The 25,159-nt window shown below is 34.1% G+C and overlaps 1 protein-coding gene and 1 pseudogene across 1 annotated transcript; one reads left to right on the plus strand and one right to left on the minus strand.

Annotated features, from left to right (window-relative positions):
- Nucleotides 1-21,254: 21,254 nt before the first annotated feature.
- LOC128036186 (photosystem I P700 chlorophyll a apoprotein A2-like) lies at nt 21,255-22,746 on the minus strand (annotated as a pseudogene).
- Nucleotides 22,747-23,615: 869 nt separating this feature from the next.
- On the plus strand, nt 23,616-24,443 carry LOC105784349 (hypothetical protein). Its single transcript, XM_012610207.2, has one exon. It carries the CDS (start codon nt 23,832-23,834, stop codon nt 24,261-24,263), a length of 432 nt encoding a protein of 143 aa, XP_012465661.1. The 5' UTR covers nt 23,616-23,831; the 3' UTR covers nt 24,264-24,443.
- Nucleotides 24,444-25,159: the final 716 nt, after the last annotated feature.

Genomic DNA, 25,159 nt, shown 5'->3' on the forward strand with positions numbered 1-25,159 from the left:
TTTTTCAATGTCGAAGACGGAAAAAGAAGTGTTCTGCACAGTGTTGAAGGATATAAAGGTTCCAGATACGTATGCATCAAATATATCTCGATGTATTAGTGTTAAAGATCGAAGATTATATTCGCTAAAATCACATGACTATCCATCTTGATGCAAGATTTATTGCCAGTGGCTCTACGATGTTGTATGTCTAGGAAGGTGACGTCTTGTATAATTGAACTATCCAACATAATGAAAGCCATTTGTGGCAAAGTTTTGGATGTTCAGGAACTTCAGAAGGTACAGGATCGAACCGCTTTGACTTTATGCAACATGGAGAAAATCTTCCCACCTTCCTTCTTCACCATTATGGTTCACTTGATAATCCATTTCCCGCGCGAAGTAATTCTTGGCGGACCCGTTTTCTATCGATGGATGTATCCCATAGAAAGGTGTTAATTAAAATTTTTAAAATTTTCCTTCATTCACCTATATGCCTTTAGTTTCAATAATTAAGAAATGTTGTTATTGTGTTTAGGTTCCTATCCAAATTAAAGTCTTACTGCCGCAACAAGCGATATCCAGAAGGATCAATTGCTGAAGGCTACTTGGCAGAGGAACGTATGACCTTCTGCTCAAGATATTTGGAAGATGTTGAAACAAGGTTAAACAGACCAAATAGGAATGCTGGACTCACAGACCATAACTTAACCGATACTTATTTGTTCCAAAGTTTTGGAGAACCAATCGGCAAAGTTGAAATTGTAGAATTAGATCATTTATCGTGGGTACAAGCACATCGATATGTTCTGTTTCACCACGAATCATTGGAACCTTTACGGAAGTAAGTTCTACAAATTTGATAAAATTTATCAAACTAATAACTATTTATCTTCTAACAAGGTGAACATTTTTTTAACATAGTGAGTACAAACAAATATTGAGATCTCGTTCGCGCTCCCGAAGAACACAACATCGAGATATCAATAAGATGTTTCTGAATCTTTTATGAATGGTTAAGCCAAGCGGTATGCGTTGGAGCTTAACTTACAAATAATAATGTTTTCTCATAACATTTTAATTACTTAGTTTACTTTCCGTTCAATAGGTTTGGAGTGGGAAAACGTAAGCAGCGAAGTTAAATGGCTCTCCCAAGGTCCAAATCGAGTGGTTAAAAGATATAGTGCGTTCCTCATCAACGGATTGATTTCATACAAAATATCGCGAGAGGTTGAGGAGAAGCAAAATTGTGGAATAGTTGTCAATTCGCAATCACAAGTTATGCTAGTGCTAGGGACAATAATCCTGTCGAGGGAAATGTGGAATATTTCGGACATCTTACTGACATAATTGAGTTGGATTACTACGGCAAATGGAAAGTTGTCTTATTTCGAGGTGATTGGGCCGATGTTAATACAGCTCGTGGAATTAAGCAAGATCAATTTGGTTTTACAATGGTGAATTTTGACCGATTGATTCACACAGGACAACAACTGATAGATGAGCCGTATGTATTCTCATCTCAAGTCAAACAAGTTTTTTACTCAAAAGATCCAACTGATGAGGGTTGGTACGTTGTACTCCGTAACATCCCTAGAGACTTGTTTAACATGGGCAGTGGAAGTAGATATAACATCGATGACAGATCAGAAACTTTGCCCTTTCCAGAACAAAACTTAAACGACAATATCCCTAGTACTAGTGCACAATTTCAATGGGTTCGTCAGGATACCGATGAAGATATTTACGAATAATGATGTAGTAAGATTTTACGATTCTTTATTTATATATAATATATTATAATTTAAATATTGGTCTTATTATATATTTCAACTGTTTTATATGTGCTGATATTGTTGTAATTAGTTATTAAGTTGTCAACTATTTTATGTGTATTGCAGATAAAATGCCTAGAAGAAAAGTTCTAAGGGGAAGCATTACGAGGAATGATCCTAACTCGACAGAGACAAATAGTACTGAACAGCAGACAACAATTGGATCTTCGAATGTTCCGATTACAGCTGAGGATCCTACAGAAGTTCAAAGTAATTTTACGTTTAATTTACATGCGTGTTTCTGTTATAGTTGATTTATTTTTCAAATTCTTATATTATAATATACCATTTGTAGCTGAAAATGGTGGGACGCGCAGAGGTCGAGGACGTACGCTACTTAGAGAGTTATACGAGTTAGATCTAGTCGAGCGTGTCAAAGTTGGACGAAACAGTTTTGGTCAGCCTGTTGGATCAGAAGCTCGACTTTTAGCAGGATACATGGGCATTTTAGCACGAAATGTGAATATGTTGCCTATCAACTACGAGTCATGGCATCAAATGCCCGAAAGCAACAAAAACCAAGCCCTCGATAATATTAAGGTAACAAAATGTTAATGCCATCTGTAATGCTTGGGAAATAGTTTCATTTATATTTACTTTATTAACTTGTGTTTTTTGTTTTTTGTAGGCGAGGTTTGCTTTAGAGGTCTCGGATGCTTACGTAAAGAAAGCATTGGGAAAAAGATGGAGAGACAATAAAAGTACTTTGAAGAAAAATTATTATAAAACAAAAACAACCCTAGATGAGAAATTGCAAAATGTCCCGCCGAGTATGTTGAGGTACCAATGGGAAGATGTGGTTAGATTTTGGCATTCGAAGAAAGGCGAGGTATGATGTACTTCCAAACTATTGTAATTATTTTGGTTTATAGTATTTTCTATTTACGTACTAAAAATTTCATAACGTAGGATCGTGAACAAGTTGGAAAAAAAGCAGTGTGAAACAAAATTCACCCACACAGTAAGTCGAGAAGTTTTGCATGTGTACCTGAGGCGGAGGTATTTTTCATTTTTTAATATTGTCAAATATGTATAACTTTCTGTTAAATAATATTTATACTACCATACTGTAGGAACTGTCGTCCGGTCAAAAAATTGGATGCCTTCAACTTTTTGAAATTACACATAGGAAGAAAGATGGATCTCCCATGACTCCTGAAGCTGGTGAAATAATGGTACGTTTACTTAATAAGATTTGACTTATTTTAGTTATTTTTAGTGTTTATTTTCTAATGGTATAATTCATTGCTTGTAATGCAACTATTGTTATGTTGCATATGTTTTTTAATATATAATATTGCGTTCCTAACTATGTGATTTATTTATTAGGAAAAACTAAATGATAAAAAGGCGGAGTACGAAGCGATTGCTTCTAGTGATAGTTTTGTTCATCTTGAAGACATTGATAATAACCGGATTATTACTGAAGTTTTGGGTCCTGAAAGGTATGGTCGGGTTCGATTTCAAGGATCTTTTGTTAGCCCAACCCAATATTTTGGATCCAGCTCCCACCAATACATGGCTTCGGGGAGTCAGGCTCAAGCTGAAGTTCAGAGGTTGAAAGACCAAATGGCTGAGATGCAAGCGACCACAGTTGAGGTTCAAAGGAAATATGAAGAACTCCAGCTACAACTTAAAGCAGAGGCGGCAGTGAGGGAAGCAAAAGCTGCAGCGAGAGAAGCAGAGCAGGCCAAAAAGTACGACGAACTCCAGCAACAGCTTCAGGCTGTGATAAAGATGTTTCAGTCGCAACTTCCGCCCTCATAGTGTATGACATAAATATTTTTATCATTTTAACATTTAACATTTTTGCAAAAATATTATGAATTCACTTCTATTTATTGATATTAATATTTTTTTATTCGTTTAATTTGAAATACTATATAAATTTATTGCTTTTGGCTGGTTTAAATCTAGTTCCTTTTGATTTGTTGCTACAGGAGGCTGAAAAAATGAAAAATTTAATATAAAAAATCCCAAAAATAGTGGCGTTTTTGTATAAAAACGCCGCTAAAGATCATGTTCTTTAGCGACGTTTTTTTCTTAGCGCCGCTAAAGAACATGGTCTTCAGAGGCTTTTTTTCTAAGCGCCGCTAAAGAACATGGTCTTCAGAGGCTTTTTTTCTAAGCGCCGCTAAAGAACATGGTCTTTAGCGGCGTTTTTTTCTAAGCGCCGCTAAAGAACATGTTCTTTAGCGGCGTTTTTTTCAAAGCGCCGCAAAAGAACATGTTCTTTAGTGGCGTTTTTTTCTAAGCGCCGCTAAAGAACATGGTCTTTAGCGACCTTTTTTTTTGTAAACGCTGCAAACGTTTGCGATGTTTTCGTTAGCGGCCTTTTTTGCAGCGCTTCTGGAAGCGCCGCAAATACCTTTAGTGGCATTAAAAAGTGCCGCTAAAGGCCTAAAAAAACGCCGCTAAAGACCTATTTTGGTGTAGTGACCCCTATCTTAACAGGTTCAAGATTTATTCACTTGTTAAAGAGAATGATCACTCATTTCACTATGTACTAGTTCAAATCCACAAGATACTAGTACTTAAGCGACTAATTTTGTTATTACACTTCTCACGTTTTACCTTTTCTCCTGTTTACAAAAAAAAATTTTCTAATTCTTTTGCATTAATAGGGGAATGTTGGTAATACAAAAGAAAATGGAAATCCCATATTGGTTGGGAAAAAGCTTCTAAGAGGGTTTAAATATAGTCTTACTTCCTACTTTCATTGAGTAATTGAGGCTATCTATGTCCGTGTTAACACGTACTTCGCATGTTTCTTTTTAGATAATTTTTTTATTTTTATTTTGCAAAAATTATATCATTTACGTTTCTAAATTGTTGCAATTTTGACTCATCAGCCAGACTATTGCATTTTTTAAGAAACTAGATTCTAACTGTTGTGTTTTTTTAGGAAATTGAATCTTTGAATTTATTGTTTTACCCCTTCAAAAAATCTTATAAATAGTTGGGCCATTGTCCTCATTAAACATACAACAATACATAATTCACTTCCTTCTCAAAGCTTCTCTGTTCTCATTTCTGAAAACTTTTTCGGTAAATTTTTTCAACCAAGTTTTTAATCTTGTTTTCTGAGCCTATTTTTCTAGATCCTTTTTTGAGAAGAGCAATACCAATTGTGTTCCACCTTCTTTATTTAGGTGTACAGATATTGAAGTTTTGTGTTAATCCTAGGTAGCGACGTCCACTACATGATTACACCGATTAGGGCAAATTTGTTTCTATGGCAGTGATATTTCCACGTCAAAGTAACTATTTAATTTATTTACGCACAATTTATTCTTTCCTGCCATTGCTAACAATTTGTTTTGCAGTAGTATATTTTCAACAGATATTTACTAATTCGAGAAGTTCTTATTTTCATCTATATATGATAGTCCTGATAGTATGAATAAAAAGCATTTAAGGGATGGTCTTCTTAGTATAAAGTGCCTAGTTGATGGCCCTTATCTCTTGGAGGGATACTTTAGCCCTACTATGGAAGAAAAAGAAAGGAAAGATAGTTTATAGGGTAGAAAAGGGAGTAGTCTTTTGTTTCATGATTTCTTTTTAGTGTTGGATTGCTACATTTAGGTTACTCAGGTCCCATATATATTTTCTTTTTAAAAGAGAAGGTCCGAAAAAGTAAAAAAGCTATATTATTAAAAAAAAAGAAATATCATTCAACACCTATCAGTGGATGGGATCTAGATAATCCAAATTGAACTCAAAAGCATCATTCTCATCCATAAACCAATGTGTCAAACAATGAGTGACACAATTGGCTTACCTATGGGCATAAGAAAAACTAACAACATCACAAGAGTCACAAACATGTAAGGGCTCACTAAAAATACTGTCATAAAAAGATAAATCTAGAGTCTAACTATTAAACTTATTAACAAAAAAAGCATAATATGATTTTAGAAAAACCCTTCTCAAGGGCCTTTTGAACAGCACAAGATAAAACAAGAGCTTCGACAGAAGGAAAGTACTTAACATATGCGTGGGGATAACTTGCAGAACAAACTTGGTTTTGGAGAAAACTTATCCTCAAAGCATGGAATCTAGGTTTTGGTCACTAAGTTTTGATGTTTAATTTAAACAAAATATGGAGCAGAATATTGTGGTGCATAATTTGGCTTGGAGTTCTGTTTTAAATATACTTCTTTTGTACATTTGGAAGAAGCGTGATACTTTTATTTTGAAGGATCAATAATACATTGTTGACCAAGTTGTTTTGAAAAGTCTAAACACAAAAAATGGTATTTCTAGTGCAACCAGAATTGGTAGATGTCACAAGATTTAGCCTAGACATATGGTGGAGATCTCCTAAGAAAAGTCATCATTTAGGTGGATTAAGGTGAATACAAACAAGTCCATGAATCATAGCACTACATGTCATTTACTGGTGGTTTAATTTATGATAGTAATGGAAGATGGATCTAAGGTTTTTTTTAGGAACATGAGTTGCACGTCAATCATTCAAGTGAGACTATGGAGAGCTTATGAAGGTTTAGATATGGCTTAGGAGGCTGGTTTTCACAATGTTATCTTAGAAATGGACAACCAAGCAACTGTTAAAATGCCTAAGAACAATAAAGTGATGGGTTATCATATGTATAGATCACCTTGTAAAGTTGGTTTCTAATATTCCATTTGGAGTTCATGATATTAATGTTACTCCACCTAGCTTGTACCAAAAATTGTTGGTTGGTATGGTAGGGATTCCATTGCCCCAATTTGTATCCTATTAGGACCTAGGCTTTGCCTACTTTTATCTACCAAATAAAGGCTTTGATTATACATACTCTATATGCTTTTTAGCAATGTATTTAAAATTTATTTACATATTGATATTTATATATTCTATAATGAACTTTTTAAAAAGTAATTTTATTAACAATGTGTTTGGACACCACAAAGTAACTGGATAAAAGCTGTAGTTTAAAATATAGTAATTACACCCTCTTGTAATTACAAGGAATTCTAGTTCTCTAGATGTATTTGGCTAATAGTGTAATTACATAGTAACTTTCTATATCATGTTTAGTAGTATAAATTATAATTACACAACTACATAATTTTAAATTCTAAAACAATATTAATTATTATAAAATGACTCATTCTCTACACAAATAATAGAACCTAGAATCAAATCATCATATGTAATATGTTAGTCTAAGAAAGTTTTCAACTATACAATTACTAATTAAGTTACCAAGAAACATAAACATCCTATACAATTTTATCTAATTATTTTAGCATTCCACATTTTTTGTTATCCGCTCACTTACATTAAACATATACTGTTAACTTCAGTTGTTCATTAGCCAATTATAAATAATTAATAATAAATACTATATAATTTAGTTAAAATTAGTATAAATAATTTATAGTAAATACTATGTAATTCAATTAAATATTTAGTAGAGCAAAATGTATGGAAAATTATATAATGTCAATACAATTTTAAATTATTTAAATGAGATTGATAAAATAGCATATAATTATATTTTAAAAATAAAATATTACTATATATAATAATTCCTTAAATTTAAACCATATATTATATTTGAAAAATCGGAGGTGAAATGACTTAAATGTAATTATTTGTAATTATTCATATAATTACTATAATTTTCACTTTTAATAAAGCTCAATTTAATAGTCGATTGAGTTTTAACTTGATTGGCATAAGTATTGTTATTAGTGTAGGAGAATATGAGTTTAAGTCTTTTGAAGTTCATTATCCTCCTATTTAAAGGTTGGGAGAGACTATAAGTAATTTTAAGTATTGTATAAAAAAAGACATGATAAGAATCTATAATGAAATTAATGTTTAAAACAAACTTAATTTAATAATTATAATAGTTATGAAAACATAATTATAAATAATTACAACAAAAGTAAATAATAGTAATTAGGGCCACATAAAGTTATCCTTGGTGACAAATCTTTGCGCACTAAGTTCATTTTCACATTTATAAGGAAAACTGTAGAATTTGATTTGACATAAAAATAAAGACATATGGATCTCATCGTCACCTTTTAAAGAAGATTAAAAAAAGTAAGGGTTACGACTCATATACTAACATAATCCACATCAAGGGTTACTTTTAATGATTATAGCAATTATAATTCATTTACATTTGATGGTTAGTTCATTACTATTACACCGTAAATAAATTTTAAAACTTTTGTTTTTAAGTTAATAAACTAAAAATATCATAATATCACGATATTTATATTTTTCAATTTAATTTTATTTTAAAAATAAATAAATAAATTATTTATATAAATAACATATATAATATATCAAGGTGTAAAACATAATCTTACACGCATCTCTATTTTTCATTTTAATTTTTATAATTTTCCTTTTAAAAGGGAATTATATAAATTAAATTCAATGAATAAATTAGTTTTATTAATTAAATATTTATCTTAAACATAAAATATTATAATATAAATGTGTATATCCATTTAATTTAACTATTAGTTAAGGTAATATTATAAACATTAAATCATATGTACATTATATCATAAATCATGTATATTTGCCACTTGTCACAATTTTAATGTGTACCTTGTTATATTATATATATATGTGATATATGATTTGTTAAATTAATATTTTAAAATTGTATATTCAAAATAAATAGTTAACTAGATAAATGTAAAGAAGTTAATTTATCTATTTAAATTGAAAAAGGATGTGTTTGAACGAGGGATTTTGTTTGTATTAAGGCTTTTAAAATTCTAAAAGTGAATTTACATGTTTGGAGAAATTCAAAATTCCAAAGTAATTTCAAGAGACGATTTTAATATCCAATTTTCCCTTCCAAATTCCACTTAAAGAGATGATTTTTCGAAATTCCTTGTAATTTTATTGTAAGAGGCCCAATTTGCCCAAGCCTGATACAGATATTAAAAACCAATAATAAGCAATCCAATCCAATAATGTCAGTCCAATTACAAAAGCCTAATACACACTAGCCCGGATACCCCTGGCCCAAGTCACCATAGCCCACTTCGTTTTAGGAAACAGAAACCCAAGGGTTTCTAACTAGCCTCGAGCGCCGCAACCAACAGTAGCCTCCCTCTCGTGCGTCTTGCGAGCCTTCAGACGAGCCACGCCAAGACGCCACGTCCGCACTAATCAGACGACCTCGACTTGCAAAAACTGCGATAAACACAACAAGCGAACGGAGGCAAACAAAAGCAAAGAATAACAGAGAATAACAGCAAAAAAGGATGAAAATATGAAAAAAAAAAAGAGGAGATTTTTGTTTTATTTTCTTTTATTTCCGGCTATATGAGGCTGATTCTAATATTGTAAGAGGAGATCCCCTTCTTTTTTACGCTTACTGTATCAAAGAAAAAATAATATCAATACAAAGAAGAGAAGGTTTTTTTCATGTTTTCTTTTATTTTTATTTTCTGCGTTTCTCTATTATTTTCCTTTGCAGTTTTCTTGATTCTTTCTATTTTCTACACGAAAAATAGAAGATAGAGGAGTTTACCTGCGTACTTTGCCATGAAATGCCTGCCTGCTTTGCCATGATCGGGGTTTGAAAGGGGTTTCAAGGCTGAAAATCGACCGAGCGCAAGAACGGCGAAAGGGGGGAGATTTAGCTTTTTTTTCTAGAAGTTTAAGGGGGCTTTGAGGCATTTTGCTTTTAGGGTTTTGAAGGGCACTTATATTGGGGATAAAACGGCACCGTTTAGAGCCAGATCAGTAGCTCTAAAATGGCACCGTATTGTGCTTACCCGATGACCCAACCCAGACGTGACTCGACCCGCGCGTTCTGGCATGGAGAGGGATATTAGCGCAAATGGTCCCTCGGTTAATATAGCGTGTTTAAATAGATCTTTTATTTCCTTTAAATTTTGCCCCGCATTTTAATATTTTGTTTTAATTAGGTCCGCATAAAACGCTGCGTTTTGGGAGGGAGGGAATATTTCCCACCTGGTCCCCATATAATCCGCGCGTTGCAATTTAGACCCCCTCCACTTTGTTTTAATTCTATTAATTTCGTGTAATTTAGACCTTTTTGTGATTTAACCCCCTTTTTTATTCGTTTTTATTTATTTATTTATTTTATTTCTATTACTAGTACATGCGTATGTCATTTATTTATTTTATTTTTTATTTTTATGGGACTTATCTAAATTAATATATGTATATGACTTTATGTATTTTGATATAATACTTATTTTTTTAATTTAATAGGATACTATTATCTTATGAAGTATTTTTATTATTCTTTTATTATTAATTTCAAATTTACACATATGTATATACTATTTATTTGAAATTTACTTTATTATAATTTCCTTCTTTCATATTTCTTAAGTTATTTTAAATTTGTATAATTTCATGTGTATTGATTTGTTTGGTGTTTGATTGATTCTATATTCACTAGCCTTTGAATGTTTGCACAATATAGGATATAAAATTGTGGTTCTTATGTATGCAATATTGTTTATTCGTATTTTGAATCTAGGTTATGTATTAGCATATGTATTAATTTACGAATTATCATTTCGCGTCGTACAATCGTTTTTTTATCATTCACTCAAGAGATTACACATGCCAAAGTCATTTCATTCAAAAAAACTTTCAAAATAAAAGCAACACTCGGTATTCGGGATCTTCGAGAGAATCGAGCCCTAACGTATTGGGTTCCGATTTTCTTTGTTGAATCTAAATAATCGAGATTACTCTTTTTATAAAAAAACATAAATAAAAATTCATTATCGAGAATTCAATACGTTGTGTCCTAATGCATTGGATATGACGTATTGTATTCTCGAGACGAGGATTTTTCTAACAAAGGCAATATTCGATGTTTAGGGATATTGTGAAATTGAGCCCTAACTTACTGGGTCTTGATTTTTTCATTTAATTCAAATAATCGGATAACCTTCTCAAAACGCATGGGTTTTAAAAGTCAAGAGATAAATTTAATTTTGAAGATTTAAAATGTTGCACTCTAACTTACTGAGTGTGACGATTTATTTCTTTGAAATAAGTGAATCTCATCGTCTAATTCATTTTATTCAAAAGAAAAGGATCGTATTTTAAAATCTTTTCAAAATTTCGACATTAAGACATTAAACAATTAATTCGGTACCAATTTTGGGCGTCACGAGGGCGCTAACCCTTCCTCGTGCGTAACCGACTCCCGGACCTATTTTTCTCAAATCTCGCAGACCTAAAATTTTTAATGGTGAACTGATCACACCTTCATGAAAGATCAGTGGCGACTCCCATTTTTATTTTTAAAGTCGATCCCTTTTTTTCAAAAACTTCAAAAAATGGTTTCGACAGCTTGGCGACTCCACTGGGGTCATTTAGTGAGTCAGGCCGTAAAATTGATTGTTTCTGTCTTATTGTCGAAAACTGAAAATTTGGATTGAAAAAATTACGATCTTTCTTTGCGCTTGTTTGCATGTTTATTGTAAATTAAGTTGTATATTTTGGCATCATTTTGCATAAGACTGTTTAGTCTTGTCCTTTTAAGTGGGAGTGAGAAACTAGCCCTTCGTGAGGTTTTCCCCTTCGTGCAGGATAGTGGATCACTTCCGGATACATCCGTACCTATGTCTTCGTGAGATTTTCATCTCCGTGCAGCCATAGGGAAATGTATTCCCCTGAATCGAACTCGGTCTGTATGAGCCTATAATGGGTGAAGATCGAGGAATGTGCTGGTTCGGGTACCTTGACTTTAGAACCAACCCTCATATAGTGGACTTAGGAACTTAACCTAGGTAGAGCCACTCCAAATCCCTAGTGGTTACCTGATTAGGTACTTTCTATTTTCCTTGTTTGTTTCTATTTTGTACTAACCCCTCTTGTTGTGCTTTGATTATGATTGCATTGCATTTGCATCTTAGGAAAGAGATATTGATTCAAGTCCGATTACTAAATTAGAAAGCTTGTCATGGAATACGAATTCCTTGATAAAGTGGAAAATAATACGACTTCCCGAATATATTCTGAGAAACACAAGAATAGCGATGGAAGAGTTCGTGACCCTGCTTCGTGGCCTGAAGATTCAAGGTGATTGTCTAAGAGCCTTCAACTTTCCAACCCCTTAAAGAGGCGGACGAGCCTTATGAGGACGGGCAGGTGATGGATTGCAACCAAGATCAAGAGAAGGAGCTAGCAATGGCATCTATTGGCGAGATTATCTCCAACATGTGCATGAAGAAGAAGATAGATGTTGTTTCTTGGAATATGAGGGTGAAGTCGTACATGTATCCGTTTTATATAAAGAAATTTGCTTTCTAGAAAAGTTTCCTAAATGTAATTGAATCAAAATCAATGTCTCTTTAGCCATACATTTCATGCATTCGCATTACATGTATTAAAGTCCGTTGAAAGGGGTCTAATTGAGAAATTTTATTTCAACTAATTTGGAAACCGACAAAAGCTCACACATTAAGCATCAATATAGTACTCGTCGAAAGACTAAAGAAATGGACCAAAGATTAGAGAAAATAGAGCAAATGCAAAAGGATATGGAAGAACAGTTACAAGTACAAATGCAAGAGCGGCTAGATAAAATTCAGGAAGACATAACGGAAGAATTGATCAAGGCTCAAAAAGATGCGATGGCTGAATTGACCCACCTACTGACTAAGGGTGAAACTAATGGGAAGGGTCCTATGGTTAAAGATGGAGGAGAAGACAAGGATAAACCTATCTATCCTCTAGGCTTTACGCCTCTGCATGCGCAGATTCAGACCGAGGCTGGATCAGGTTCTAATCCCAGGGATAACCCAGAGAATCTTGTTATTCCTGATTTCGATGAAATGGCTGAAAAAGAGAAGGCAAACGTCGAACTGTCAAAACAATGGGAGGATAGGTGTAAATGGCTGGAGGAAAAATTCAAAGCCCTGGAAAGCGCTGATATTCACCGTGGAATCGATGCAAAAGATCTAAGCTTAGTTCCAGACTTAGTACTCCCTCACAAGTTTAAGATGTCTGAATTTGAGAAATATAGTGGGACCAGTTCCCAGAAGCCCATATCACCATGTTCTGTAGGAGATTGACTGGGTATATTAACAATGATCAACTATTGATACATTGTTTTCAGGATAGCCTCATTGGAGCTGCGGCGAAATGGTACAATCATTTGAGCCGCACCGAGGTTGGTTCATGGAGGGACCTAGCACAGGCATTCATGAAACAATACGGTCATGTAACGGATGTAGTTCCCGATAGAATCACCTTGCAAAGCATGGAAAAGAAATCGAGCGAAAGTTTTAAGCAGTATGCACAGAGGTGGAAGGAAGTTGCAGTCCAGGTTCAGCCACCCCTCTTGGAAAAAGAGACGACAATGCTCTTCATCAATACCCTGAAGGCCCCATTCATTACGCATATGTTAGGAAGCACAACAAAAAGATTTTCTGACATAGTTATGAATGGTGAAATGATTGAGAATACTATAAAAGTCGAAAAAATTGAGGCGGAAGAGAGTGATAAGAGGTCAGCCCCAAGGAGAAGAGAAAATGAGGTGAACAACACAGGTTACTCAAGGTCAGGGGTCGCTAGCCAACAAGGTCCATCAAGACAAGAATCTTATGTGAAACAAGGCACTGAGAACCTCCAATTCACGCCAATTCCGATGTCGTTTAAGGAGTTGTATCAAAGCTTATTCAACGCGCGCATTGTTGCCCCCTCTACACGAAACCTCCACAGCCTCCGTACCCCAGATGGCACGACGCAAATGCACAATGCGAATATCATGCGGGAAATACGGGGCATTCCATAGAAAACTGCATTGCCTTTAAAAAATTGATTGAAAGGCTTATCAGTATGGGCGTCGTTAAATTCGATGATTCCTCCAGTGCGGCGAATCCATTACCCAATCATAATTGATAAATGGAGTGAATGCAAAGCACAAGCAACTGAAGAAGGGACCTTGCTAGATATTCGTCCTTATAAATTTGGAAGTGTTCTAAGCAATTCGACTGTGGAAGAAAACCCTATAGTCTCTAGAGCTTTTTAAAATAATGTTCAGAACATTTTTGTTGTTTTTAGCCTAAAAATGATAGAAATTTCCTTTGTGAAATAGGCTCATGTCTGAACATTATTATTTTAATGAAATACATCTTTGCAATTATTGCTGAGCCAATATTTTCATTCTTTACAAACAATTCCAGATTCTTTCATTCTTTGAATTCTCTTCTCAATTGTTATTCATTCATAATTATATGATACAAATAATTATTCATCAATTTATACATTCTTTTGCATATTCTTCGGTGCTTATTATGGGTCCCTGGATATCAATTACATGAATGACGTTGCTACAGACTCAGATTTTCCTCTTGAGCGAGGCATGTGTTTAGGCGGATCTCATGGCTTTAGAAATGACATAGATCGTAGCTTATCTCCGAACTTGTCAAGGATGGTAGCACGCGAGGATAGACAGATCTTACCTCACAAGGAATTGTCGACTTGGTGAAGATTAGAATTAACCTGACCGCAAAGACAAAGCAACACCTTGTTGAGTGACCTTTAGGGTCCAAAGATGTCTTCGTATGATCATACCAGGATATGCCCAGGTTAAGCGTCGATAATGAAATCTACATAATAGTACGATGTCAAAAATTCGCAGTATGAACGATGTAATTCTTTGCCGGGGCAATGCCTTTCTCGTGGAGTCAGCATAGCTTTGCCCATTTGAAGTCGAATTTCCATCTCTTCAAGTTTTGTTGGATTTTATCCTGATTGAAGAGGAGGATCCAAAATTCTCTATCGTAGTTTAGCCCCAGAAGGCTCTATGAAAGAAACCTGATACCAAAGAGGGTTTTTCGCATACAAGATGAAAGTGAGAAATCTTATCTATAGAAACATTGATTCTGATCGAAAGGGATATCATGGACTTGCCCAATCCTAAGGGTTCAGATTAAAAAAAATCAAAATCAAAATCAAAATCAAAATCAAAATCAAAAAAGAAAAGAAAAATCAAAAGCAAAAAAGAGAAATCAATCAAAGTCAAATAAAAATATGAAAAAGAGAAAAAAGAAAAGAAAAGAAAAGGAGAGGCCAAGGTGAAAACCCAAAAAGGGCGATTTGTGACCAAAGGCGGTTTCGAGTTGAAAACCTAAAAAGGGCGACTCAAATTTTGAGCAAAATGGGGCATGGACATCACCATTATCGAAGACTTCTAATGGGCATTGCTTCACTGTTGAGATCATTAATTACTTCATCAAATGGATAGAGGCAACTGCATGTGTCAATGTCATCATTTGCCGATATAGAATTCCAGAGAGAATGGTATTGGAAAATGTATTGAACTGGAATGACAGTACGATAGCTGAGGGCTGTAATCAGTTCAAAATCAGACACCACGGTTTGTCACCGTACTGCAAGACAATGAAATTCAAAAAAACAAAAAAAAATGAAAAATGAAAATGAAAAAATGAAAGAGTAAAATGGAGAGGCTAAGGGGAAAACTCGCAAAGGGCACCTTAGACCAAAGGGGATTTGAGTTGAAAACCCGAAAAGGACGGCTCAAATATTGATAAAAGTGGGGCATGAAGTAATCAAAGTAACTCGAATATTGACCAAATTAGGCATGTGGTGATCTTGCTATGCCTGAATCAACCAGAAAGGATAGGCGACATCTTGGGGCATCGACAGAGCACTGTAGATCTTCTAAACACAAGTCCAACTCAAAATGGTCTTCAGAAAGTTTGTACAGAGAAGTTCAAGCTGCGATATCTGGGCACCCAATTCTCATATTATTTGTTGTTCTTAGATTACCTTTTTCTTTTCCAAGATATACATTCTCAATTAATTTCTTTATCATCCTTCTTTACTATTTTTGATAATTTGTTCTTTCGAGCTATGCTCAGAACCAACTTTATTCTTATCCATTGTTATGACCCTTTTTTTTTTGCAAACATGTTGCATTAGAATAATGATTAATGGACTAATAAAACTTTCACAAAGGAAGTTTTGCATATTACTCTGAAAAGTTTCTAAATAATATAAGAGCCTGAAACAGAACTATTGTTTAGAACACACAAATTTTAAAGGTACGAAATTTGAGAAGGAAGAGTCTGAATTTAGACTTTCTCTTTGAATTTTGTTGTCGAATGCATTGATTGAACAAAATGATAAGATGATGGGTTAATGACAAAGCTTAAATAAACAAGCAAGCAATGATCATCAGGCAATAGGAAGAGGTTACCTCGGAGAAGAGAGCCTTCATTTGCGCATAATTCTTAGGTACGACACCTTAGGAATGGTGTAAGGAACTAGAACGACTCGGATCCTGTATCCTTGAATTGTGATAAGGAAGGATTGAGGAAAGGCCACATATTTCTACGCTTGGATTACAGTGGGAGAATGATGGTACAAATTTTGCGCCCCAATGGATTAAACTTTGAGGTCTACAGTGGGGGCAATCTGACTAGGTGATTCTTTGAAGAAGCTGGTCAAGCGAGAAGACGTTGTAACACGTTAGTGTTAAAGCTTTAATAAAGTTCGAGTGATGACAACCTAAGCGGGATCATTCTCAAAAAAATAAAATTCTGTATTCATGCAAACACCATTCACACAGGTCTAGTTAGGAGCATTTGATTCATTTTGATCATGTCATCCTAATCATTAGGCATAATTAGGTTCATTATACAGGTCATGTTCCCCAGAGAACAGATTAGTGAAGATCCAAAACAAAGCTTTGCCTCCATCGGTTGCAGTGGAGCTGGTTGAAGATAACAGGTCTTGCCTTCCTGCATTAACAGTGAAGTAGATCGAAAACAAAGCCTTGCCTCTATCGGATGTAGTGGAGCTGGTTGAAGATAGCAGATCTTGCCTTCTTGCATTAACAGTGAAGTAGATCGAAAACAAAGCCTTGCCTCCATCGGATGTAGTGGAGCTGGTTAAAGATAACAGATCTTGCCTTCCTGCATTAACAGCAAAGCAGATCGAAAACAAAGCCTTGCCTCCATCGGATGTAGTGGAGTTGGTTAAAGATAGCAAATCTTGCCTTCCTGCGTTAACAGTGGAGCAGATCGAAGACGGCAAATCTTATCTCCCTGAGGTTGCAGTGGAGCAGACTGAGAAGACAAGTCTTATTCCCCTGAAGTCACAGTGGGGCAGACCAAACAAGCAAATCTTATCTCCCTGAGGTTGCAGTGGAGCAGATTGAAGTCGATAATCCTATCTCCCCGACGTTGTGGTAGAGTGGATCGAAGTACCAATCCCTATACTTCTGAAGATGCAGTAGGATGGAATGAGGCAACTCGAAGAAGAAGAGCACCAAGGTCTAGCACGACCGGGCAAAATTGGTCTTCTTTGGTCTTTGCTCTATTCTCGTTACACGATAATGAGCAAAGAGGGGCACCTGTAAGAGGCCCAATTTGCCCGGACCCAATACAGATATTAAAAACCAATAATAAGCAATCCAATCCAATAATGTCAGTCCAATTACAAAAGCCTAATACACACTAGCCCGGATACCCTTGGCCCAAGTCACCATAGCCCACTACGTTTTAGGAAACAGAAACCCTAGGGTTTCTAGCTAGCCTCAGTAGCTGCGATAACAAGTAGCCTCCCTCTGCGTGCTTGCGCGAGCCTTCAGACGAGCCACGCCAGACGCCACGTCAGCACCACAAGACGGCCAAGACTTTGCAAAAACTTGCAGCAAACACAACAAGCGAACGGAGGCAAACAAAAGCAAAGAATAACAGAGAATAACAGCAAAAAAGGACGAAAATATGAAAAAAAAAGAGAGGAGATTTTTGTTTTATTTTCTTTTATTTCCGGCTATATGAGGACGATTCTAATATTGTAAGAGGGGATCCCCCTTTTTTTTTACGCTTCCTGTATCAAAGAAAAAATAATATCAATACAAATAAGAGAAGGTTTTTTTCCTGTTTTCTTTTATTTTTATTTTCTGCGTTTCTCTATTATTTTCCTTTGCGGTTTTCTTGATTCTTTCTATTTTCTACACGAAAAATAGAAGATAGAGGAGTTTACCTTCGTGCTTTGCCATGAAATCCCTGCCTGCTTTGCCATTATCGGGGTTTGGAAGGGGTTTCAAGGCTGAAAATTGGCCGAGCGCAAGAACGGCGAAAGGGGGGATTTAGCTTCTTTTTTTTCTGGTAGTTTAAGGGGGCTTTGAGGCATTTTGCTTTTAGGGTTTTGAAGGGCACTTATATTGGGGATAAAACGGCACCGTTTAGAGCTAGATCAGTAGCTCTAAAACGGCACCATATTGTGCTTACCCGATGACCCGACCCAGACGTGACTCAACCCGCGCTTTCTGGCATGGAGAGGGATATTAGCGCAAATGGTCCCTCGATTAATATAGCGTGTTTAAATAGATCTTTTATTTCCTTTAAATTTTGCACCGCATTTTAATATTTTGTTTTAATTTGGTCCGCATAAAACGCTGCGTTTTGGGAGAGAGGGAATATTTCCCACCTGGTCCCCATATAATCCGCGCGTTGCAATTTAGACCCCCCACTTTGTTTTAATTCTATTAATTTCGTGTAATTTAGACCTTTTTGTGATTTACCCCCTTTTTTATTCGTTTTTATTAATTTATTTATTTTATTTCTATTATTAGTACATGCGTATGACATTTATTTATTTTATTTTTTATTTTTATGGTACTTATCTAAATTAATATATGTATATGACTTTATGTATTTTGATATAATACTTATTTTTTAAATTTAATAGGATACTATTATCTTATGAAGTATTTTTTTATTATTCTTTTATTATTAATTTCAAATTTACACATATGTATATACTATTTATTTGAAATTTACTTTATTATAATTTCCTTCTTTCATATTTCTTAAGTTATTTTAAATTTGTATAATTTCATGTGTGTTGATTTGTTTGGTGTTTGATTGATTCTATATTCACTAGCCTTTGAATGTTTGCACAATATAGGATATAAAATTGTGGTTCTTATGTATGCAATATTGTTTATTCGTATTTTGAATCTAGGTTATGTATTAGCATATGTATTAATTTACGAATTATCATTTCGCGTCGTACAATTATTTTTTTATCATTCATTCAAGAGATTACAAATGCCAAAGTCATTTCATTCAAAAAAACTTTCAAAATAAAAGCAACACTCGGTATTCGGGATCTTCGAGAGAATCGAGCCCTAACGTATTGGGTTCCGATTTTCTTTGTTGAATCTAAATAATCGAGATTACTCTTTCTATAAAAAACATAAATAAAAACTCATTATCGAGAATTCAATACGTTGTGTCCTAACGCATTGGATATGACGTATTGTATTCTCGAGACGAGGATTTTTCTAACAAAGGCAATATTCGATGTTTAGGGATATTGTGAAATTGAGCCCTAACTTACTGGGTCTTGATTTTCTCATTTAATTCAAATAATCGGGTAACCTTCTCAAAACGCATGGGTTTTAAAAGTCCAGAGATAAATTTAATTTTGAAGATTTAAAATGTTGCACACTAACTTACTGAGTGTGACGATTTATTTCTTTGAAATAAGTGAATCTCGTCGTCTAATTCATTTTATTCAAAAGAAAAGGATCGTATTTTAAAATCTTTTCAAAATTTCGACATTAAGACATTAAACAATTAATTCGGTACCAATTTTGGGCATCATGAGGGCGCTAACCCTTCCTCGTGCTTAATCGACTCCTGGACCTATTTTTCTCAAATCTCGCAGACCTAAAATTTTTAATGGTGAACCGGTCACACCTTAATAAAAGATCGGTGGCGACTCCCATTTCCATTTTTAAAGTCGATCCCTATTTTTCGAAAAACTTCAAAAAATTGTTTCGACATTTATCTCATTTAATACGCATGATCCCACTATAAAAAAATATTAAAGTTTAAAAATTTGTTTTATTTAATTCTAATATATATCTTTAAATTTTTATTTTATTAAAATATTTATAAAATTTTACAAATATAATGATATTCTTCAATTCATAAAAATATAATAACCTAATTTTTCTTTAAAAGAATTATTTATCCAGATAAAATAATTATAATCGCTAGCTTTTGGCTTTTTGGATAACATTTTAAACATCTCCAAGTTTTCATCCAAACAACTCTTAAAAAATTTAAAAAATTAAAAGAAGAATTTATAAAGAATTTTAAAATGGTTTTAAATTAAAAAAGTTTATAAACATTTTAAATATGAAATTAAACAATGTTTTGAAACTAATTGATAACACGATAGAGAACCTTCAAAACAGTCAACTTTTTTAAAATTAAAAAATTAAACATGTATTTTTAGAAAAAACATTGAAACCAATACAAATATTTTAGAACTTTAAAAGCATGATAAAAATAATTAAAATATTTTTGTACATTAAATATTTTAAAATGTAATTTAAAAACATGTACTTAATATAATTAAAATAACCCGTTTTAAAAAACATATTTAATTAATTATTTTAATATATTATACACAATAATTGAATTTTAAAATAAATTTTAAACACTTAAAAATAACATGATTCTTAAACATTTTTAAATATAAAATTAATCTAATTAAAAATAGTGTGATAGAGTAAAAGAATTAAAAATTAAAAGTTTAAATATGTAATTACATATTAAAACAAAAGATTTACATACATATGAAGAGAAGGATGAGGGTTATAGATTTTTCAATGTATTATATATTAAGATACATAAAATAATTTTAAATATTTAATTGTTAAGTTAAAGGTATGAAAACAATTTCAAGTTTATCATTTATAAATTATTTCTATTTTCTAAGGTGTGGTATATGTCTACACATTTAATTTCTTTACTATATCTAAACAAACAAATACCAAGAGGGTTTTGTCATTAGGTTTAAAATTATTATTATACTTTTGAAAACAATTTTCAAATTCTCATAAAATCTCTAAAATCTTTAAAAGCTTTTTATTAGAATTTAAAAGTTAAGAGAAAAAACCCTAAAAATTCATTGTCTTTAGCCAAAAGAGAAGGGTGACCACAAATGTGAAAGTGCCGTGGGATTTCATCAACTTGCCAATTCATTTATCAATCTTAATATTTTTAATTTATATTTCAATATAAAATAACCACGTAGAAAGTGGCCACGTTGGCGAAACACAAAAGGGAAATCACGGAACTGTACTGCTACGGATTCCCGAAAAGAGAGCATTCTTCTCGTTATTAGGAGGGAGATGGATGAATGAAATTTTCATATCATTTCCATTACCGCTTAATTCAAGCTCTTTTTTTTAAAAGAAAGAAATCCCAAGTCTCCACAATACAACATTTTGTCTTAATCAAACATTTTAATTAATTAAATTTTATAAAATATATCATTCAAAGTGAAAGTTTTATTACGGATGTGAATTTGAACGCATTAAAATTATATTTATTTTTTATTTAAAAAAACTTTCTTTTTATTAGTAATAATAACAACTTAATATTTATATTAACTGAGTTGATTTACTTATATTGGTGATGGGTATATAACGCAGTTTGAGTAGTAAAGTCTTGTGCTATGAACGTTTATGCAGGTAAAGAGTACATGTGTTGAGCTACCAAGGACATAATAACCCCTAAAGAAGCTAGAGCAAGGCCTAATTGAAAATGAATTGAATTATTGATTGTGTCATAAAGACCCTTGTGCCCCTGCCCCAATCATCCTCCCAAAGGAATATGTGCTTCGAAAAGATCTTTTATACTGTGACCAATTCCGAAGTTAGTTCTATACATGTGACCCGCTATTAGGAAAAGAATTACAATAGCTAAATGATGGTGTGCAATATCAGTCAGCCATAAACTTTGCTTTTGTGGATGGAATCCCCCGAGAAGGGTTAGAATGGTAGTTCCTGATCCTTGGGAGGTACCAAATAAATGACTACTTGAACCGGGGTTTTGAGCATAAAGATTCCACTGACCTAAAAAAATGGGCCTAACCCTTGGGGATGCGGTAATACATCTAAGAAAGTACTCCATCAAACATATTCCCATCTGGATCCAGGAATAGCGACATGGACTAAGTGCCTTGTCCAAGCTAAAGAAATTACTCCAAATAGTCCTGACAAATGATGATTGAGACGAGATTCGACGTTCTTGAACCACGAAACGTTCGGTTTCCATTTTGTTTGTAGGTGTAACCAAGCCGCTATTAAGGATAAATCAAAAAGAAATAATAAAAAAATGGCTCCAGTATAAAGATCTTCATTAGTACGTAACCCGATTGTATACCACCACTGATAAACACCAGAGTAAGCGATATTCACTAGACCAGGAGCGCCACCTCTAGTAAAAGCTTCCACCATCGGTCGACCAAAATGAGGATCCCAAATTACATGAGCAATCAGCCTTACATGTAAAGGATCCTGTACCCATGCCTCAAAATTTCCCTGCCAAGCTACATGAAACAGATTTCCGGAAGTCTATAGAAAAATTATTGCTAATTGCCCGAAGTGAGAAGCAAAAATATTCTGATAAAGACGTTCCTCAATAACATCATCATGACTCTCGAAGTCATGCGCGATAGCAATACCAAACCAAATACGACGAGTAGTGGGTTCCTGAGCTAATCCTTGGCTAAACCTTGGAAATATTAATGCTATAATGCCTTTCAAATCCTTATAGCCATTATCTTACTACAATAATTCTTGCTAAAAAGAATACCCATGTTGTGGCAATTCCACCCAGAAGGTAATGGGTTATCCCTACAATACGTCATTGTACAATGCTTAAAGCTCTAGGCTGAGAAACAAGAGCAACTTTTAATTTATTATGATCCCAAACGATGGATTCAATAAGTTCTTGCCAATAACCACGTCCGCTGAATAGAAACATTAAACTAAAATCCCATACAAAAAATGAGCACCTAATAAAATAAGGTCATATGCAGATAATGAAGAACCATAAGACTGAATTACCTAGGATGCTTGTGCCTATAAGAAATCGCGTAGCCACCCATTAATAGAAATAGAACTCTACGCAAAATTCCCTCTTGTGATATGAGTTACCACCCATTGATCACTTATAGTACCCCAAACATCTGACTGCATTTTCTAACTGAAATAGAATATTACTACCGAAATTGAATTGTACATCCAGAATAGTCCTAAGAAGACATGATCCCAAGTGGAAACTTGGCATGTCCCCCCTCTTCTAAGCCTGTCACAAGGGAAATGAAAATCGAGATTTGCTTTATCCGGTATCAAATGCGAGCTACGAGCAAATAGAACACCTTTCAGGTGTATCAATACTGTCACATGAATCGTAAATGCATGAATGTGATGGACAAAAAAATCTACAGTTCCTAATGAAATAGGTAACAAAGCAACTTTGCCCCCCACTGCCACTAAATCACCGCCTCCCCAGGTAAAACTGGTGCTCGCTATTGCACCAGGAGCCGTTGCACCGGGTGCTAAAGTATGGGTGTTACATATGCAAAGTAATAAATTTTAATAAAATAATTATATGATGAGATTTGGACTTGTATCAAAATTTTAATTTATAAGTGAATTTTTGGCATGCATATCAAATTTCTTTTACATAAAGTAGTCGTTAATAATTTTCTTTCTTATGTTTTAGGGTCAGTTTAATATTTTTGGTTAAAACTTTTATTATTATGAAAAGATGAAAAACATTTTTCAAAAGGCAAACATTCATAGTAGATCACCATCATGGTTTCTATAAGCAAACTTAAAAATATATAAATTTAATATAAGATAAAAAGTAAATTCAAATAAAAAATGAAAGAAAATAAAATAATGAGAGTAATAGTACCTGGCAAGTACTCCTACTTGTACCCTTCTTTCTCTCTCATCATCATATCATCACTATCCTTTGTTTAATTCCCTCTTTCCTCCTCTTTATATATTGCGCCCCTCACTCTCCTTCCTCCCTACTCTCTCCCTTCTCTTCTCTTCTCTTCTTCAACCAAAACTAAACAGGGACGAGGACTCCACAACCACGATTGGTACTAACTAATTGCTTCACCTTCACACTCGAAGATTTCACTTCTTTTCTTTTCTTTTCTTTTTAATAAAACGCCAAATGAAACAACTCATCCGCCGTCTCTCCCGCGTTGCCGATTCTTCCTCCCAATACAGGCTCCTCCGTTCCGATGCCTCCAACAGAGAACGCGCCACCCCCACGCGTTCAGCCGAATCATTCCTCATCGCCGTCTCCTCGGTGAAAAAGCCGGGACGGCGGTCGGTTCCCCAAGGCCATGTGCCGGTGTATGTGGGGGAGGAAATGGAACGATTCGTTGTGAACGCCGAGTTGCTGAACCATCCGGTTTTCGTTGGGTTGCTTAATAAGTCGGCTCAGGAGTATGGGTATGAGCAAAAAGGGGTGCTTCGTATTCCCTGTCACGTGCTAGTTTTCGAACGGGTAATGGAAGCCTTGAGACTTGGGGTTGAGTCACGTGACCTCCAAGATCTCCTTCGTTCTTTCTCCGACGACTGTTGTTTTCTCGATTTCTAAGAGGAAGAGAAAGGACATTTAAAACGCTGTCGTTTGCGCTTGTGTAAATATAGAAAGGTTAAAAGGAAGAAAACTGAAGAAATTTTTAGGGTTTTCTTTTTCTTTCTTTCTTTTTTTTTTGTATAGTCCTTCCCTGTAAAGAGGACTGCACAGAAATGGAGAAATTGCTTTTTTCCCCTATATATTTGATTTAATTTCTTTTTCTTTGTTTAGAAATTCATTCTGAAAGGAAAGCCGAATGCGAGACAAGGTAAAGTTGGAGATTCTGACAGCTATCACTCATGTGTTTAGCGGTTTTATAATGCATAAAATTTTCTGTTTGTTTTGAAGGAAAACTGGAAGGGAAAATTAGCAAATTTGAAATGCAAAAGCTATATTTATAATTTCCTTTGATGCTTAGAAAATCACGAATAACCCCAAAAGAGGTTCTTGGTTCCATTCATTGTGAGGTTTTCCTGCACTTCACAAAACATAAATTATAGTCTTTCTTTTCTTTTATTTTCTTCAAAGAATTATACTCTTTATAGACTGAGTATAAATCAAAGAGTAAAATTGGGATAATAAGATAATTAAATTAGTATTATTAAAAAATCACAAACCAGAACAAAACAATAGGGGGCAGATCTCAAATTTGGGGAAACATTAGGTGATTATCCTGTGACGGTGGCTTGGGATCACAATGGAGGGAGGGTAAAGAATTTTCCTTTTTTCCTTAATTAGGTACAGCGGTAGAAGAGATAAAAGGAGTGATTATAAACTATAAAAGATAAACTAAACAATCATCGTAGCACTTGTAATTAAGGAGCAGGGAATTGTTTTATTATATTAAAAATAGTGCTCCATGTCATTTTATTTCCATTTTTTTCGTTTAATAGTTTGATATAATTATGTGATAT

This window comes from Gossypium raimondii, chromosome 13, assembly GCF_025698545.1.
Source record: "Gossypium raimondii isolate GPD5lz chromosome 13, ASM2569854v1, whole genome shotgun sequence".
Classification (NCBI taxonomy): domain Eukaryota; kingdom Viridiplantae; phylum Streptophyta; class Magnoliopsida; order Malvales; family Malvaceae; genus Gossypium; species Gossypium raimondii.

Coding starts and splice junctions, on each gene's coding strand:
- LOC105784349 (XM_012610207.2), top strand. CDS start 23,832: ATGAAACAACTCATCCGCCGTCTCTCCCGCGTTGCCGATTCTTCCTCC.